The sequence below is a fragment of the Oncorhynchus kisutch genome, linkage group LG1 (assembly GCF_002021735.2).
Source record: "Oncorhynchus kisutch isolate 150728-3 linkage group LG1, Okis_V2, whole genome shotgun sequence".
Classification (NCBI taxonomy): Eukaryota; Metazoa; Chordata; class Actinopteri; order Salmoniformes; family Salmonidae; genus Oncorhynchus; species Oncorhynchus kisutch.
The window spans coordinates 66,361,972-66,377,863 of record NC_034174.2 but is presented as its reverse complement, the minus strand read 5'-3'; the positions used below and the strand labels follow the sequence as shown (position 1 = coordinate 66,377,863).

Genomic DNA, 15,892 nt, shown 5'->3' with positions numbered 1-15,892 from the left:
TTTATACATTTTGTTCTATGAGATAGTCTTCATAAACGACCATGACTTTTTGTGAATTTTGAATAACCTATGCAATCATTTAAAAAAAAATCATAATGGTCATGCTATTATCTCATAGAACAAAATGTATTAGGGCTCCTAATCCGCTTGTTTATTCCATGTGTAACTCTATGTTGTTGTTCCTGTCGCACTGCTTTGCTTTATCTTGGCCAGGTCGCAGTTGTAAATGAGAACTTGTTCTCAACTAGTCTACCTGGTTAAATAAAGGTTAAATAAATACAACATTTAAATAAAAAAATCCTGTGTTAACTTCAGAATTTATTTTGGGCGTTTTTTCCAAAACCCTATTCTTTCCCCATTCATTTTTCCATAGGGATGACTAAGGACTGTAAACTGGCGAGCACACAAACATTTCAGACAAAATATTGTAATGGCATCATCTTCATATGCACTGACTGCATTGCCAGGGCATCCCCACGGTCTTCCTTGCACAAGGCGGCGATATTTCTAAGTCAAATCCACCGAAAAAAAATCAGAAAGGGCGTCGTTTTTAAAGCACGTAGTTTTTTTTTCCGAACAACAGCTGTGTTGTTGTCTTAGTACTGTAAATACAAGCAGTAACTAGCTAGCTGGTTCGATTCAATACTTTTTTTCTTCAGTTCAATACTTGTGTTGCAAAACAGACGTGGCTAACGTCACGCATTTATACTAAGAAGCTCACACTGTATAGGTAAAACACATTTTATCAATCAATGCCATTGGCAAAATGGCCCGTTGTTTTGAACTGCTGTCTTTGTTATCCTGCTAAGTTAGCTAGCTATTTATATTAGTTAGCTAGTTAACGTTAGCTGGACATTGGCCCATTTAACATGTATTTGAAGCTAACGTTAGCTGCTAGATTGCATACAAAATTAGAAGTATGTGTCCTTTTGGTTGATTTGGGCAGCTAGATAAGGAAGAGATCATGAACGTTTGATTGATTGTAGCTAGAGTTTGGTTGGTGGTTGTCTAGCCTGATGGTAGCTAACAACTTCTTGTTGATTTTAATCAATCGCTTCCATCATTATTCTCTGCTATCCATAATTGATCACGTAGTTATCTGTCTAGCAGGATCTAGCTATCCATCTAACTGTCCAACAACTTACTTTTGCTTATATTACATTTACGGGACAATTCTTTTTCAGGAAATGGAAAACTTGGATTTCTCAGAAGATGAAATTCAACAACAATTGGAGGCACTTGGTTACAACAACATACCAAGACACAGACTACGTGAAAATGAAAAGAGGTGGGTTGATAAAATTAGCGAATATAAGTCTACATTTTGATGACCAAATGCTGACTAAATCTGAAATAACTGGGATGTCTTGTCACTTTCACTCTGCAAGTTAGCTGTCAGATTGGTGGAGAAGCAACTTTGTGTTTGTGTACGTGTGTGTACATGTATAGATCTAGATGAACTGATCCGACATGAAAAATCTAAGAGCCACTCATCCAGTGAATTGAACTCGACATGATCTCAAAGCACCATCTTCAAAAGTCCTCCTGCAGTCACCAAGGTTAAAGGTAAGATCACTGTACGTGTTCTCATGTCCACTACATAATCAAATATAACTGGGCCCGGTTTCCCAAAAGCTTCTTAAGGCTAAGTTCATCTTAGAGCCATGGGTTCCTATATGGTTTTAATGATGAACTTAGCCTTAAGATGCTTTTGGGGAAGTGGGCCCTGGTCAGTAAGTGTTGGTTGCACCGTTTGATGAGCAGTGAGGTTCCTCTCGAGTCTCGATTGAATTTCCTTGTTTTCCCCCCCTAACAGTACAGGATAACACTGCAGCCTTCAGAAATGTGTTTGCCCAGGATGGTCCATCACACCATGAAAGACGGGTACATATTCTTGTCCCAAATCATTCAGTCCCCCTTCATCCAGCAGATAAGCTAGCTGTATTGTATTTATTAAAAATAATAATAATACTAGAATGGCATGTTACTTCGTTCTGTGCTCCACCCAGGTGCTAACCTCCACATACAGCAGAGACAACAGTAACTATGGTGCCAGACAGGAGTATGACTCCTACACTCAGCACTCTGTTGCCCCCAAGTACCAGCTCCCCTCAACAGCCCTTAATAGGCTGGAAGTGGATCCAGACCTAACTGACCTCCAGCAGTTATCGTTCGCTGTCAGTCAGTCATCCACACCAGACCGAGACACAGGAGAACATGGGAGACCCTTAATCAAGAGGAAAGTCCTTAGGTGCGGTAAGTTTACATCAGGCGGCTTTGTAAAGACTATAATGATCACGTTTGCGGCTTTGTAAAGTCTAATGATCACGGGTGTGGCTTTGTAAAGACTAATGATCACGTGTGCTATTGAGGATACTTGAATCAACCTTACTCTGTTTCTTCCTAAAGGAAACATCAAGGCCAAGTTCACATCTGCGATGAATCAACACACTGTGAAGATTCCGGTAATTCAATGTTATGCATGATATTATTTATGCAAAAAGGCTTAGGAATACTATATTTAAAATAAGGCCCAGGGGGGTGTGGTATGTTGGCCATTATAAACTGGGCAGTTGGGGTCCTGGATGCTGATTGGCTGAAACTGCATTCTAGCAAAATAAACTCAGCAAAAAAAGAAACATCTCTTTTTCAGGGCCCTGTCTTTCAAAGATAATTCGTAAGAATCCAAATAACTTCACAGATCTTCATTGTAATGGGTTTAAACACTGTTTCCCATGCTTGTTCAATGAACCATAAACAATTAATGAACATGCACCTGTGGAACGGTCGTTAAGACACTAACAGATTATTAAGGTCACAGTTGTGAAAACTTAGGACACTAAAGAGGCCTTTCTACTGACTCTGAAAAACACCAAAAGAAGGATGCCCAGGGTCCCTGCTCATCTGTGTGAACGTGCCTTAGGCATGCTGCAAGGAGGCATGAGGACTGCAGATGTGGCCAGGGCAATAAATTGCAATGTCCGTACTGTGTGACGCCTAAGACAGCGCTACAGGGAGACAGGACGGACAGCTGATCATCCTCGCAGTGGCAGACCACGTGTAACAACACCTGCACAGGATCGGTACATCCGAACATCACACCTGTGGGACAGGTACAGGATGGCAACAAAAACTGCCCGAGTTACACCACAAACGCACAATCTCTCCATCAGTGCGCAGACTGTCCGCAATATGCTGAGAGAGGCTGGACTGAGGGCTTGTAGGCCTGTTGTAAGGCAGGTCCTCACCAGACATCACCGGCAACAACGTCGCCTATGGGCACAATCCCACCGTCGCTGGACTAGACAAGACTGGCAAAAAGTGCTCTTCACTGATGAGTTGCGGTTTTGTCTCACCAGGGGTGATGGTCGGATTCGCGTTGATCGTCAAAGGAATGAGCGGGATCGATTTAGAGGTGGAGGGTCCGTCATGGTCTAGGGCGGTGTGTCACAGCATCATTGGACTGAGCTTGTTGTATATTGCAGGCAATCTCAACACTGTGCGTTACAGGGAAGACATCCTCCTTCCTCATGTGGTACCCTTCCTGCAGGCTCATCCTGACATGACCCTCCAGCATGACAATGCCACCAGCCATACTGCTTGTTCTGTGCGTGATTTCCTGCAAGACAGGAATGTCAGTGTTCTGCCATGGCCAGCGAAGAGCCCGGATCTCAATCCCATTGAGCACGTCTGGAACCTGTTGTATCGGAGGGCTTGGGCCATTCCCCCCAGAAATGTCCGGGAACTTGCAGGTGCCTTGGTGGAAGAGTGGGGTAACATCTCATGGCAAGATATGGCAAATCTGGTGCAGTCCATGAGGAGGAGATGCACTGCAGTACTTAATGCAGCTGGTGGCCACACCAGATACTGGGGCGGCAGGGTAGCCTAGTGGTTAGAGCGTTGGACTAGTAATCGGAAGGTTGCAAGTTCAAACCCCCGAGCTGACAAGATACAAATCTGTCATTCTGCCCCTGAACAGGCAGTTAACCCACTGTTCCTAGGCCGTCATTGAAAATAAGAATTTGTTCTTAACTGACTTGCCTAGTTAAATAAAGGTAAAAAATTCAAAAAAGAATACTGACATTTTGACCCCCCCCCCCCCCCCCCTTTGTTCAGGGACATTTTATTTCATTTCTGTGGAACTTGTTCTGCTAACGTCTCAGTTGTTGAATCTTATGTTCATACAAATATTTACACTTGTTAAGTTTGCTGAAAATAAACACAGTTGACAGTGGGAGGACGTAAAAATGTTTTGCTGGGTTTATATCAAGCATTAAACTGGGTGGTTCAAGCCCTGAGTGCTGATTTGCTGACAGCCGTGTTCTATCAGACCGTATACCACGGGTATGACGAAACAATTATTTTTACTGCTCTAATTATGTTGGTAACCATTTTATAGTAGCAGTAAGGCACCTCGGGGATTTGTGAAATATGGCCAATATACCATGCTTACAGGCTATGTCCAGGCATGTTGCGTTGTGCCTAAGAACAGCACTTAACAGTGGTGTATTGGCCATATTCCACACCTCCTCGGGCCTTATTGCTTAAATATACCACGGGTATGACACAACTACTTGTTTACTGTTATATTTATGTTGGAAACCAGTTCTTGTCGTGCCTAAGAACAACCCTTATGGGTGGTATATTGGCCACAACTCCTTATTGCTTAAATATACCACGACTAAAGGCTGCTCTTAGGCACGATGTTGAGTGCCTGGATACAGCCCTTAGACATGGTGTATTGGTCATTAACCACAAACCCCAAGGTATATTATTGCTATTATAAACTGGTTACCAACATAAATAGAACAGTAAACAAGTATATTGTCTGATATACACATGGCTGAAATGCTGTTTCAGCCCATCAGCACCCAGGATCCAAACTACAGGGTATATAATTGTATTTAGTTTTCAGATGCCTGTTGTTGGAGCCAGTTTCTATTTCTTTGGTTATGCAAATATTTGTTTATTAGGTCATATTGTTCCATTTAGAATAACTTAAATTAATTTCTAAATAAGGTGTGTGTAATTCATTTAATGTGTGTAATTCATTTGGTGATGTGGTCTTATGATTTGAATGAGAATAGGTCAATTACACCCTCTAGCCAGAATTAAAGTATGGACGGGCCCGCACAGATATGTTAATTGGGTATTTTGAGATGAGAAGTAGGGCCTGCTAGTTATGGCAAATGTTTGGGTTACTGGGACCCACATACGTCTTACCTTGATCTTTTCATTTAAATGGAATATTGGAACCTTTGTTTACCTTGCACTTATTATTTTGGATTCAACATATAAAACATTTGTTTTATTCATCAAGCCATTGGATTCTTGACTTTCTATGGATTTGCGACTCAAATCTTTCAACTGGTTTTCCCATGGCTATTTGAAAGCCACTACATTTAAGTAAATAAGTTCCACATGTTATGGATTAATCAAGACACCTGGAGCAAAGCAGCTCTGCTGACAAAAGAGACAGTGAGTATAATACCTGTTTAACGTGCAAGCTAAGCCTATCTTTTGTGATTGTTGGTTTGGAAATGTTTGACGCGTTTTGGAAACAAATGTCGCAAGCTATTCAACTGTGAATAGGTTCGTTAGGCGCTATTGGAAATGCACTGTTGATATTGACAAACAAAGCTTAGTGCTAGACTATCCATGGACTTTTTGGACAAGCTGCTGAGAAGGAATACATCACACAGCATTGTGGAGTTGCAGTTCCTCTGGCGACCAGCCTTCAACAGGTGGCAGTATAGAGCAACATTGAGACCACAGGGAATAATCCTCTTAGCACTACTCCTTGGCCATCTGCCTCTGCAGATCACCACACACTCCCCACAGCAGCAGCATAAGGAGACATCTTACCCTTCGCTACCATGTATAAAATGTATGACAGTCAGTGGGATGAAGAGAGTGAGGACGGGAATAGCTCCCTAAACTCTGCTTTCTGGTCCGACGGGGAGGAGGAGGAGAAGGTTGAGCAATACAAGCAGGAAGATACAGAGCCCAACAGAACCACTGAACACACACAAGAGGAGCCACCTGTCGCAGAGCCACCTGTCACGGAGCGTCCAAAGGAAACCGAACAGGAGGAGTGTAGAGGAGAAAGGGCTAAGCAGGGTGAAAAGATTGACGAGGAGGGTTACAGCACTCGTGATGGGAGCCCGGCGCTGAGCTTACTGACATCTGGTTATGGCACCTACAGGCCAGACTCTTCAGCTAAGGGCGACCGGGAGGGAGAAGACTATAGAGACGACAGTACCATAGCTGAGTTTGACAGAGAAAGCCAGGGCCTTTCTGAGATGCAATATGGCGATGAGGATGACCAGTCGCTCGCCAATTTTGATGTTGGCGGTAAGGAGGATACCACTGATCTACAGATCTGTGAGGACACCGGTTTGAGGACGAAGTTGGAAGAAAGTCAAAGCCTCTCTAATATGGCATATTGTGAAGATCATCCTCCTGTTGAATTGGAGAGCAAAGACCGCACTGATGTGAACTACTGTGAAGATGACTATACATTGGCTCAGACTAAAAATGACAAGGCAGTATTAGATGGGACATATCCTGAAGACAGTTCTCTCACTGAGTCCAAAGACAATGAGAGGCCCACTGGAGAAGGATATAGGAAAGAAGAGAAAGGAGCAGAGGATGAGCAGGAGTGGGAGGATTTGCAGTCGCTGGCGGGCAATAAAGATATTACGTTAATTGATTCCAAGTCTACTAAGACTTATGAAGAGTGGGAGGATAACAGAAGACACAAAAGGGGTAAACTGTATACCCGGTCTATTCTCTCTATAGAATGAAAATACAATTTCTATAGGTAACATCTCCTTAGTCCAAGTGTGTGCATAATAGACTGACACCCTGTACAAGAGAACAAGGCGAAAGACCTTGCCTGAATTTTTGTTGTTGAAAGTCATGTCATCCATTGCAGTGGTTCCCAACCTTTTTCGATGACTGTACCACCAACTGAATTTTGCTCTGCCCGGAGTACCCCTGAAGTACCCCCTGTTTTTTATTTTTTATTTCACCGTTATTTAACCAGGTAGGCCAGTTGAGAAGTTCTCATTTACAACTGCGACCTGGCCAAGATAAAACAAAGCAGTGTGACAATAAAAAACAGAGTTACACATGGGATAAACAAACGTACAGTCAATAACACCATAGAAATATATATATATACAGTGTGTGCAAATGGAGTAAGGAGTAAGGCAATAAATAGGCCAATAGTAGCGAAGTAATTACAATTTAGCATATTAACACTGGAGTGATAGATGTGCAAGTAGAAATACTGGTGTGCAAAAAAAGTAAATAAAAACAATATGGATGAGGTAGGTAGTTGGATGGGCTATTTACAGATGGGCTGTGTACAGCTGCAGTGATCGTTAAGCTGCTCAGATAGCTGGTGCTTAAAGTTAGTGAGGGAGATATAAGTCTCCAACTTCAGCGATTTTTGCAATTCGTTCCAGTCATTGGCAGCAGAGAACTGGAAGGATTGGCAGCCAAAGTAGGTGTTGGCTTTGGGGATGACCAGTGAGATATACCTGCTGGAGTGCGTGCTACGGGTGGGATAAGTGAGTGAGATAAGGCGGAGCTTTACCTAGCAAAGACTTATAGATGACCTGGAGCCAGTGGGTTTGGCGACGAATATGTAGCAAGGGCCAGTCGACGAGAGCATACAGGTGGTGGGTGGTATATGGCTTTGGTGACAAAACGGATGGCACTGTGATAGAATGTATCCAGTTTGCTGAGTAGAGTGTTGGAGGCTATTTTGTAAATGACATCGCCGAAGTCGAGGATCGGTAGGACAGTCAGTTTTACGAGGGTATGTTTGGCAGCATGAGTGAAGGAGGCTTTGTTGCGAAATAGGAAGACAATTCTAGATTTCATTTTGGATTGGAGATGCTTAATGAGTCTGGAAGGAGAGTTTACAGTCTAGCCAGACACCTAGGTATTTGTAGTTGTCCCCATATTCTAAGTCGGAACCGTCCAGAGTAGTGATGCAAGTCGGGCGGGCGGGCAGCGATCGGTTGAAGAGCATGCATTTAGTTTTACTAGCGTTTAAGAGCAGTTGGAGGCCACGGAAGGAGTGTTGTATGGCATTGAAGCTCGTTTGGAGGTTTGTTAACAGTGTCCAAAGAAGGGCCAGAGGTATACAGAATGGTGTTGTCTGCGTAGAGGTGGATCAAGGAATCACCCGCAGCAAGAGCGACATCTTTGATATATATATATACACACACACACACACATACACAGAGAAAAGAGTCGGTCTGAGAATTGAACCCTGTGGCACCCCCATAGACTGCCAGAGGTCATGACAACAGGCCCTCTGATTTGACACACTGAACTCTATCTGAGAAGTAGTTGGTGATCCAGGCGAGGCAGTCATTAGAGAATCCAAGGCTGTTAAGTCTGCCGATAAGAATACGGTGATTGACAGAGTCGAAAGCCTTAGCCAGGTCGATGAAGAAGGCTGCACAGTACTGTCTTTTATCGATGGCGGTTATGATATCGTTTAGTACCTTGAGTGTGGCTGAGGTGCACCCGTGACCAGTTTGGAAACCGGATTGCACAGCGGAGAAGGTATGGTGGGATTCGAAATGGTCAGTGATCTGTTTAACTTGGCTTTTGAAGACTTTAGAAAGGCAGGACAGGATGGATATAGGTCTGTAACCATTTGGGTCTAGAGTGTCACCCCCTTTGAAGAGGGGGATGACCGCGGCTGCTTTCCAATCTTTAGGAATCTCAGATGATATGAGAGGTTGAACAGACTAGTAATAAGGATTGCAACAATGGCGGCGGATAATTTTAGTAAGATTGTTGATTGTCTAGCCCAGCTGATTTGTACGGGTCCAGGTTTTGCAGCTCTTTCAGAACATCTGCTATCTGGATTTAGGTGAACGAGAAGCTGGGGAGGCCTGGGCAAGTAGCTGCGGGGGGTGCGGAGCTGTTGGCTGGGATTGGGGGAGCCAGGAGGAATGCATGGCCAGCCATAGAGAGATGCTTCTTGAAATTCTCGATTATTGTGGATTTATTGGTGGTGAGTGTTTCCTAGCCTCAGTGAAGTGGGCAGCTGGGAGGAGGTGCTCTTATTCTCCATGGACTTTACAATTTTCAGAGAACTTTTTGGAGTTAGGGCTACAGGATGCAAATTTCTGTTTGAAAAAGCTAGCCTTTGCTTTCCTAACTGAGTGTATTGGTTCCTGACTTCCCTGAAAAATTGCATATTGCGAGGACTATACGATGCTAGTACAGTACGCCACAGGATGTTTTTGTGCTGGTCGAGGGCAATCGGGTCTGGAGTGAACCAAGGGCTATATCTGTTCTTAGTTCAATTTTTTTTTGAAAGGGGCATGCTTATTTAAGATGGTGAGGAAAGCACTTTTAAAGAACAACCAGGCATCCTCTACTGACGGGACGAGGTCAATATTCTTCCAGGATACCCGGGCCAGGTCGATTTTTAGTAAGGCCTGCTCCTGCTTGTGCATTTTAGCAGTAGGCCTATGGTCTCATGAGTCTTATCAAGTACCCCTAGGGGGTCCTAATACCCCTGGTTGGGAACCACTGATACAGTGCATAGAACTAATCTCTCTTGCAGCACTTGTATAACTAAAATGTGAGATGTACTGGGCTGTCCAGCTCAGTGATCATGCAACACCTGCCTAGCCCTTACTAGCATTGCTTATGGCCTTACACAGTGGTAACTAAGGCTAACGTGTTAATTGTGTCCCCATTTATGTCTTCCTTTCAGGTGCAGTGAGTGGGCCGGGGGAGCGTCTGGGAGGGATTAATGTGTCCATGTCCACCCATCAGGAGTTGGAGCTGGAGAGTGATGAAGCAGGCAGTCTGAGTGACAGGTCGGAGTCGGACCGTCTCCCAAGTGCCTTCAAAGCCTACATCAGAGGCATGGTGGGTACTCTTGCATTTTGAGAGCCAACATCGGTTTTGTTTATTAATCTCAGAAAATTAAACATGGGTACATTTATATTTGTCATTTAGCAGACGCTCTTATCCAGAGCAACTTAAGTTAGTGCATTCATCTTAAAATAGCTAGGTGGGACAACCACACAGTCATAGTAACATTTTTCTCAAAGTAGCTATCAGCAAAGTCAGCTAGTAAGAGGGGAAGTGTTAGTTCACGAAAAGGGGGGTGGTGCTGTGGGATTATTTAGAATACTCTTTGAAGAGGTAGAGTTTGATGTTTTCGGAAGAAATCATTTATCCTCACATCCAGGATCTTTTTTGACAATCGTTCCCAACGTATACATGTATTTTTGTTGAAAACAAATGTCGTTTTAAATCTCTTACAGGCCAGATCTCGGAGTGAGATTGACATCAGACCCCAGCCCACGTCGTGTAAGTACCCACACTGCTGTTACATGTCATCGTGCTCACTGCAATCTGTCCTGTTACAATGTGCCCCAGTTAAACGTAGTCACTCATGTCTGCTCTTGCAGTTATTCGCCCAGTAAAGGATCATCCTCACACCAAAAATCTGAAGAAGACAGACCCAGTGGCAAAGTAAGAGGATAATTACCCATATGTCTTTTGAAAGATTACTGCTGTGGATCTGTGCTACATTTCATATTTTTCCCCATCTTCCAAAGGTATTTCCAGTACAAGCAGGACTGGGAAATGTTCAAGGCGCCAGGAGAGAAGGATAGAAAAGCACTGCACTGGGAAATCAGGGTATTAAACACCTTCTCCATAACAAACTCAGTTGGCTTACATACTTTATTTCAAGACCACTTTTTTGCATGTAGTGGACAAATCATGATTAATTGTAATGATGCATGACCATAATGTCTGAATGAATCACTCTTTGTATTTTCAGGAACAGCTCGCGTACCAACCTCTACCAGTGAGTATGCTTAATTTATAACAGAATTGTATAATCTTGTAACCATCCTGTCATTCAATATTTCAGGTCAGAAATGTCCTAAAAGGGATTCCCCCCCCCCCAAAAAAGAATGTCATTTGTCCATGCCATGTTTGACACAGTCCTGCATAAATTATGCATGTCCATGTTCAATATTCCAAGATAAATTGCTTTCAGTATCCTGATGCCCAAAGTGTGTGTTAAGACAATTTCTGTGCACTGTAAGGCAAATGGACAAAGTATTTGTGTTTGATTCCTTTCTCTCCCCTAATTTAGACAGATCTGAGTTTCTTATTCAATGTTGTTCTGAGGGCATAACCACATTAGGTTTTAGTCAAGTAATCCAAGTTGATAGAGAATGTATAATACGGGGACTCACATTCAAACCAGGGACCTACTGCATGGCAACCCATGTTACGCTCTCTGCCACTTGCACCAGGCATACCTTTTTACTATTAATGGCTGTAAGCCCAACCCACTGATATTTAAAAACGAGAGTTAGAAATCAAAATCAGCATCAGGTGTTGAACCTGGGACCTGTTGTTTTATACCCGCTAGCCAACCTGCCTCCCTAACCTGGCTCCTCTTATTTGACTCAAACCTGTCACTGGGTCGCAAGCCACGCCCACTAATCATTAACCAATCACATTCCTAAATGGCTGGACAGGTGAACGCAAGGACTCCTTTCCAGTCATTACAAACTAGTGATTACTTCAAGGAAGGGTCCACTTTTAAAGAATTCGAAAAGGAATAAGTAAAACCACTGATGCTGCATTGCTCCCTGGAAACCAGACATGGGTCAAACATGGCCTAACAGAAAATATATAAACAATGTTTTTCTGGGGGGGTAAATACCTAGCGATGACTGAAAACATTGACATCTTGTAATGTCCCTCCCTCCAGCCGAAGCCTCGAAGAGTATTTGTGCCCAACACCTACGTGGTGCCTACAGAGAAGAAACGCTCCGCCCTGAGATGGGAAATACGACATGACTTGGCCAATGGACTCCTACCGCCAATCAACTATCGACTCTAGGCCTTATGTACTTTACGCCCAAAATAGGCTCTCTTTTAATCACCAGTTTGCATATCTTATCATTGACATTTATTTATTATATTAAAAGGCATGACAAACATTTGGATCATTGAATATGTTACATGACGTTATTCCTTCACCCAGTGCCTTCAAGGCAGGTCAGTGTAGGGGTGTTTGAAGGGGTACAGCGGTGTGAAGCGTTCATCGTGCCAAAGCAGCTTGTTTTCCAGAAACTTCACTGCTTCCAGGGTGAGGACCAGGACCTCGTGTTTTAGCATGCTATGAACGTTCAGGCCTGTGGAAGACAAGGTATCAGGAAAGATTTTAACTTTACATTAATTTGCCCTCACCTGTGTAGTAACAGTAAATGTGTTACATAGTACCATGTAATCTAACACAATGTTGCTCCTTGGTCAATTATACACAGTGTACGAAACATTAAGAACACCTTCCGAATATTGAGTTGCCCACCCTCTTTTGCCCTCAGAACAGCCTCTATTTGTTGGGGCATGGACTCTACAAGGTGTCAAGCATTCCACAGGGATGCTGGCCATTGTTGACTCCAATGTGTCACACAGTTAGTCAAGCTGGCTGGATGTCCTTTGGGTGGTGGATCATTGATACACACGGGAAACTGTTGAGCATGAAAAACCCAGCAGCGTAGCAGTTCTTGACATAAACAGGTGCGCCTGGCACCTACTACCATATCTTGCCCATTCACCCTCTGAATGGCACACATACACAATCCATGTCTCAAGACTTAAAGCCCTAGTAATTTTCTAAATTAGTGTCAACTTACCTATGCCTGGAATGACATTCACAGTCTTCAAGCTCTCAGTGGCCTGAAGGATGTTCTCAGGAAGCTCGTCGCCACTGTAAAATATCAAAGACTCAATCGTCAGCTAGGATGTCCACTGAAGAGTTTTTTTTGTTCACTGCTGATACTTACATCAACTATCAAAACAGACTCCCCCCAATGTCGGTATCTGATGAGGTCCATAAGGTACTGTGGGTCAGGTGTGGGGATGTTCAGAGTGTCAACCACATGGAGATAATCCTGAAAAACAACACCCAACATCAATACAGTAGGGAGTTAGATGGCATAATTAAAAAGCATTCATTTGAGAGGATTGATTACATGATAGAGGAAGTTTAAGATGTGAATGAACTTGTACTTGTGAAAAGTTTTTTTTTTTTTTAAATAGGGTACATACCTGGGCCAGTTTCGAGCTGAGGGCAATTTTTAGCCCTTGAACACGTAGTTTCATGGGAAACATGTAGTCAAAACTGGTTGGTCCTCTGGGTCCATGAGAAACACCACCTGCAAAACAGAAATGTCATTTATTCTAATTGTTTTAAATCACTCCAATGACTTTGGCTCTTAGTCGGGACTGTTCCTTCTTTTGGACTGACTGATATTTAGATGACAGATTTATCTACACTGCTCAAAAAAGAAATGAAAAAAAAATGAATGAAATATTCTTATTAAATACTTTTTTCTTTACATAGTTGAATGTGCCGACAACAAAATCACAAAAAAATTATCAATGGAAATCAAATTTATCAACCCATGGAGGTCTGGATTTGGAGTCACACTCAAAATTAAAGTGGAAAACCACACTACAGGCTGATCCAACGTTGATGTAATGTCCTTAAAACAAGTCAAAATTAGGCTCAGTAGTGTGTGTGGCCTCCACATGCCTGTATGACCTCCCTACAACGCCTGGGCATGCTCCTGATGAGGTGGCGGATGGTCTCCTGAGGGATCTCCTCCCAGACCTGGACTAAAGCATCTGCCAACTCCTGGACAGTCTGTGGTGCAATGTGGCGTTGGTGGATGGAGCGAGACATGATGTCCCAGATGTGCTCAATTGGATTCAGGTCTGGGGAACGGGTGGGCCAGTCGATAGCATCAATGCCTTTCTCTTGCAGGAACTGCTGACACACTCAAGCCACATGAGGTCTAGCATTGTCTTGCATTAGGAGGAACCCAGGGCCAACCGCACCAGCATATGGTCTCACAAGGAGTCTGAGGATCTCATCTCGGTACCTAATGGCAGTCAGGCTACCTCTGGCGAGCACATGGGAGGGCTGTGCGGCCCCCCAAAGAAATGCCACCCCACACCATGACTGACCCACCGCCAAACCGGTCATGTTGGAGGATGTTGCAGGCAGCAGAACGTTCTCCACGGCATCTCCAGACTGTCATGTCTGTCACATGTGCTCAGTGTGAACCTGCTTTCATCTGTGAAGAGCACAGGGCGCCAGTGGCGAATTTGCCAATCTTGGTGTTCTCTGGCAAATGCCAAACGTACTGCACGGTGTTGGGCTGTAAGCACAACCCCCACCTGTGGACGTCGGGCCCTCATACCACCCTCATGGAGTCTGTTTCTGACCGTTTGAGCAGACACATGCACATTTGTGGCCTGCTGGAGGTCATTTTGCAGTGCTCCTCCCGCTCCTCCTTGCACAAAGGCGGAGGTAGCGGTCCTGCTGCTGGGTTGTTGCCCTCCTACGGCCTCCTCCATGTCTCCCGATGTACTGGCCTGTCTCCTGGTAGCGTCTCCATGCTCTGGACACTACGCTGACAGACACAGCAAACCCTCTTGCCACATCTCGCATTGATGTGCCATCCTGGATGAGCTGCACTACCTGAGCCACTTGTGTGGGTTATAGACTCCGTCTCATGCTACCACTAGAGTGAAAGCACCGCCAGCATTCAAAAGTGACCAAAACATCAGCCAGGAAGCATAGGAACTGAGAAGTGGTCTGTGGTCCCCACCTGCAGAACCACTCCTTTATTGGGGGTGTCTTGCTAAATGCGTATAATTTCCACCTGTTGTCTATTCCATTTGCACAACAGCATGTGAAATTTATTGTCAATCAGTGTTGCTTCCTAAGTGGACAGTTTGATTTCACAGAAGTGTGATTGACTTGGAGTTACATTGTGTTGTTTAAGTGCGTCACTATTCTCACCAAACGATAACAGCGCTGAATATGTAAGTCTCTGGATAAGATCCTCTGCTAAATGACTTAAATGTAAATACAATGACTAGACGTTGACAGTTTTACCTGGTAGGGACTGCAAAGACATCGGGTGGAGGTCAACCAAACCTAACCGTTTACTGTCCCGCCTCTCCAACGTCTCCACCCATGTCTGTACTGGGCTCAGGTGTACAGGGACGACAGCGTCACACGTCCCCAACACAGGAAGACTGGAGTCTGATGGAGGAGGGGGCCTCTCTGGAAAAAGACCATAAGTCATGAATTACTTTCTTACATCTGACCTTGTTGGAAATTAATTTTCTGAAAATGACAGACCAACGTTGCATTCAATAATAGGGGAATAATCTGTTTGAGTCTGGACAGGGTCTTACAGTCCACATGCATCTGTATAGCACTTGCTTCTTCAAATTCACACAATCAGTTCAATGATCCATAGTGCATGATAGAAGGCAGTGAATGAAAAAGCAGACCTTACATGCTCTTGCATGGTCCACGAGATTGGAAGGGATGCGTACATTTGAGGGTAGAGCGTTCTCTCCAGAGAAAGATGTCCTCTTCTTAGTTGGCTTCATCTGACAATGAAATTTGATATGTGCCATCAGTAATTTCAGCCACTACATCTTTATTTATCCTCAATAAAGTGACAGCTAGCTAAGTTAGCATTAGCCTAGCTTAACGCTCACCCTTTTAGAAATGCCTCGACCACACACTGTAACTGATATACGAAACATTTCTGTAAACCTAATTAAGCAAACCAAATACGTGCGATTTCTTCAAAACAGTCTTTAAATAGATCATATTTTGAAACAAAAATGCATTTCCTAGATATTTCTGTTTCCAAATAAGAAAGGTGGTGCTGGTGTGTTGTCGCATACTGATGACGTTTATATTGCGTAAAGGCAAGCGTCATAAGACTGCCACCTAGTGGTGCGGAGGTGATGAAGATGAAGCAATAGTATAATTGTTTTT

General features: G+C 43.7%; 1 protein-coding gene and 1 long non-coding RNA gene across 4 annotated transcripts; one reads left to right on the top strand and one right to left on the bottom strand.

Moving 5' to 3' along the window:
* Positions 1-5,665: 5,665 nt before the first annotated feature.
* LOC109873784 (midasin) lies at positions 5,666-11,940 on the top strand. Its single transcript, XM_020465829.2, has 7 exons — positions 5,666-6,768; positions 9,755-9,912; positions 10,314-10,359; positions 10,461-10,524; positions 10,611-10,692; positions 10,838-10,864; positions 11,786-11,940. The coding sequence occupies exons 1-7, from the start codon at positions 5,877-5,879 to the stop codon at positions 11,915-11,917; spliced, it is 1,401 nt and encodes a 466-aa protein (XP_020321418.1). The 5' UTR covers positions 5,666-5,876; the 3' UTR covers positions 11,918-11,940.
* A 29-nt stretch (positions 11,941-11,969) lies between these two features.
* On the bottom strand, positions 11,970-15,818 carry LOC116374861 (uncharacterized). Of its 3 annotated transcripts, XR_004210843.1 has the most exons (7): positions 15,607-15,809; positions 15,399-15,495; positions 14,990-15,160; positions 13,132-13,238; positions 12,867-12,974; positions 12,717-12,790; positions 11,970-12,212 (listed from the first exon to the last, which is right to left on the bottom strand). It is a non-coding gene; the product is annotated as an uncharacterized LOC116374861 (long non-coding RNA). The 3 variants fall into 3 exon arrangements; XR_004210841.1 differs by having other exon boundaries at positions 12,717-12,974; positions 15,607-15,818; XR_004210842.1 differs by having other exon boundaries at positions 12,717-12,974; positions 15,394-15,495; positions 15,607-15,816.
* Between the last annotated feature and the right edge of the window lie 74 nt (positions 15,819-15,892).

Bases quoted from the DNA above. Each gene is read 5' to 3' on its own strand.
- LOC109873784 (XM_020465829.2), top strand. From the start codon at position 5,877: ATGTATAAAATGTATGACAGTCAGTGGGATGAAGAGAGTGAGGACGGG. The intron at 6,769-9,754 runs GTAAACTGTATA...TCTTCCTTTCAG, and splicing joins TAACAGAAGACACAAAAGGG to GTGCAGTGAGTGGGCCGGGG. The intron at 10,360-10,460 runs GTAAGTACCCAC...CTGCTCTTGCAG, and splicing joins CAGACCCCAGCCCACGTCGT to TTATTCGCCCAGTAAAGGAT.